At 37.8% G+C, this 2,500-nt stretch overlaps 2 protein-coding genes across 2 annotated transcripts in view; one reads left to right on the top strand and one right to left on the bottom strand.

Annotated features, from left to right (window-relative positions):
* The window catches only part of LOC138053569 (uncharacterized), a 2,865-nt gene extending 1,202 nt beyond the window's left edge, over positions 1–1,663 (top strand). The window contains exons 1-2 of the mRNA XM_068900185.1: positions 1–940; positions 1,028–1,663. The exon at positions 1–940 is cut by the window's left edge and continues 1,202 nt beyond it. Of these exons, the coding sequence (XP_068756286.1) occupies positions 1–940; positions 1,028–1,663 (1,576 nt within the window). The remainder of the gene's footprint in view (positions 941–1,027) is intronic.
* Positions 1,664–2,034: 371 nt separating this feature from the next.
* Positions 2,035–2,500, bottom strand: part of LOC138053570 (uncharacterized) — a 2,239-nt gene continuing 1,773 nt past the window's right edge. Inside the window, exon 1 of the mRNA XM_068900186.1 lies at positions 2,035–2,500. This exon is cut by the window's right edge and continues 1,773 nt beyond it. The gene's annotated coding sequence lies outside the window, so the exon portion shown is untranslated.

Genomic DNA, 2,500 nt, shown 5'->3' on the forward strand with positions numbered 1-2,500 from the left:
AATAATGCGAAAAACTCATGCTAACTTTGTTGTAACTAAATGTGGAACAATTATAAACAAGAAGTACCAATTTTTACATGCCACTCCAGATTTTCTCTGTGAATGTGATTGCTGTGGACAGGGATGTGGCGAAGTCAAGTGCCCTTACTGCATAGATGGAGTTGACTTTGACAGCTATGTGCAAAAGAAATCTTCCTGTTTGCAGAAAAATGAATCTTGTCTCCAACTCAAAAGAGATCATGACTATTATTACCAAGCACAACAACAAATCCATACAAGTGGGAGAGGATATTTAGATTTTATTGTGTTTGCCTCAGATGGGCAAACATCAAAATTTTTCTTGGAAAGACTTGCTCCAGACATGAAACACTGGGAAACACAAATTCCCAAACTAGCAACTTTCAGGAGAATTTGCATATTACCAGAAATATTGGGAAGATGGTATACCCGAAAGATGGATTTAAAAGCCCAGCTTTCCCCAGAAGAAGTCGCAAAACCTGGTGACTGTTACTGCAGGGAAACAACTAGTGAAGCACCGATAACATGTGCCAACCACACATGCAAAATATTCAGATTTCATCCATCCTGTTTGGGTATCAAGAATGTAACAGTTCCAAAAATATGGTACTGCCCTCATTGTAGAAAGTTGCCTCAATTTACCAGGGCAAAAAGCAAGAAATTGCCTGAAATGAAGGATCAGTTCCTAAGTGAGGCAACAAAACTTGCAAGTATCTGCACATGTCAAAAAAAAGCACAGGCAAATGATAAACTGCTGAAATGTCATAATGAACAGTGCCCAAATGGTAAATTTTTTCATCTGTCATGCATGTCTTACAAACGTTATCCAAGCAATGCAAGAACAACCTGGCTTTGCTATAACTGTAAGATTACAGTACCTAAAAGTAGACCATCAACACCAGCTCAAGGGGATTCTGATTTGGTCGAAGAACTGGCTGGAACACCCGATAATGTAATGTCAGCCCCTATTATTAATGATTCAAGCTCCCAAAGTGATAATGATTTGAAGGCAGATTCACCTGCAACACCAATCAACATTGGTGCAAACACCCAACAGGATAGTGATGTTTTGTTTGTCAAAGAAACTGTCAACACAAATGTTAATAAGACAGGTTCACTAGGGAATCTGACTGATAGAGAATTTGCATTGATAGAGGATACACATGGCTGGTTAGACTGTTCTATAATCCACCAGGCACAAATCTACCTCAAACAGTTAAATCCGAACATTGAAGGATTTGAAAGGCCAACACTTGGTCCAATAAGAGCCTTTGACATTATCAGTGGTGAATTCATACAGATTTTGAACACTGGAGGTAACCACTGGGTATGTTTAAGTTCCATTGGTTGCTCCAGTGGCCATGTTAATTTATATGACAGTTTTTTTCATGATGTTGTCTGTGACGACATTGAGGAACAGGCAAGAAGTCTACTCGGACAGGAATTCAGGGGAATTAATGTTGTCCCTATTCAGCAGCAACTAAATGGATCTGACTGTGGGGTATTTGCTATAGCATTTGCTACGAGCCTTGTTTTTATGCAAGAGCCCTTGAGTATTCAATTTGATATCCCGAAGATGCGTCCTCACCTTTCAAGATGTTTGAGGTCCAATAGAATGGAACTTTTTCCAACCATTGATATTTAAAAGATTACCGGTAAATCCCAGTAGAGAACTTATTTTAAGGTAGAAAGAAAGGACCCAGTTATCTTGAGAGGCATTTTTTCATTCTGTACTAAAGGGATGTGTGGAATAAGGCCCCAATTACAAATGACGCCTGATATTAATACATGTACTAAATTCTCCCTTTGATTATTAAGCATAAAACAAGACAAATTGGAAGGAGAATCTAGCAGTTCATCAGGAGGCACTTGAGGCTTCATTCCAAAGAGCTAGAAATATTGTTGTAATTATTTACTGCCTCTCCAACCCAGTGTTAGATATTAAAGGAGGACCCTTATCCATGGATAAAAATATCATTTATTACTAAGGCTCACCACTATTCTCTACAGGATCAGAAAATTTGATCGAAACAGTGTCAAATATCTGTGTGGGAGGCTAATATGAACCTTGCAATATATATATTTGTATGAAAGAAAGCTACATTATTAAAATTATACAATAAAAACCTTCTGAAGCTTGTGACAAGGGTGAATCATTACCACGTAAGAAATGTTTACATTTTCTCGATAATCCTTATTCTTTTCAACCATTAAGTCGTGAGTTTACAGTCAAGGTTGGTCACATGGGCCGGGTTGTTCGAAGCTGAGTTAAGATAACCCAGGGTTAGTGCGAAACACAGACATTAAAGCTTAAAAAGTAAATTCAGTTTAATTGTTTTTGTCAACAAGTAGATGATTAGATGCTCTTGAAAAGAACAGAGAAAATAACCTGAGAAAATCCTTTTGAATAAAAGAAAAATAAACTGGGGTTAGAATTTAACCCCGGGTTAGTGCTAACTGGCATTCAAACAACTGGGCCCTG

The sequence above is a fragment of the Montipora capricornis genome, chromosome 6 (genome assembly GCF_036669925.1).
Source record: "Montipora capricornis isolate CH-2021 chromosome 6, ASM3666992v2, whole genome shotgun sequence".
NCBI lineage: Eukaryota > Metazoa > Cnidaria > Anthozoa > Scleractinia > Acroporidae > Montipora > Montipora capricornis.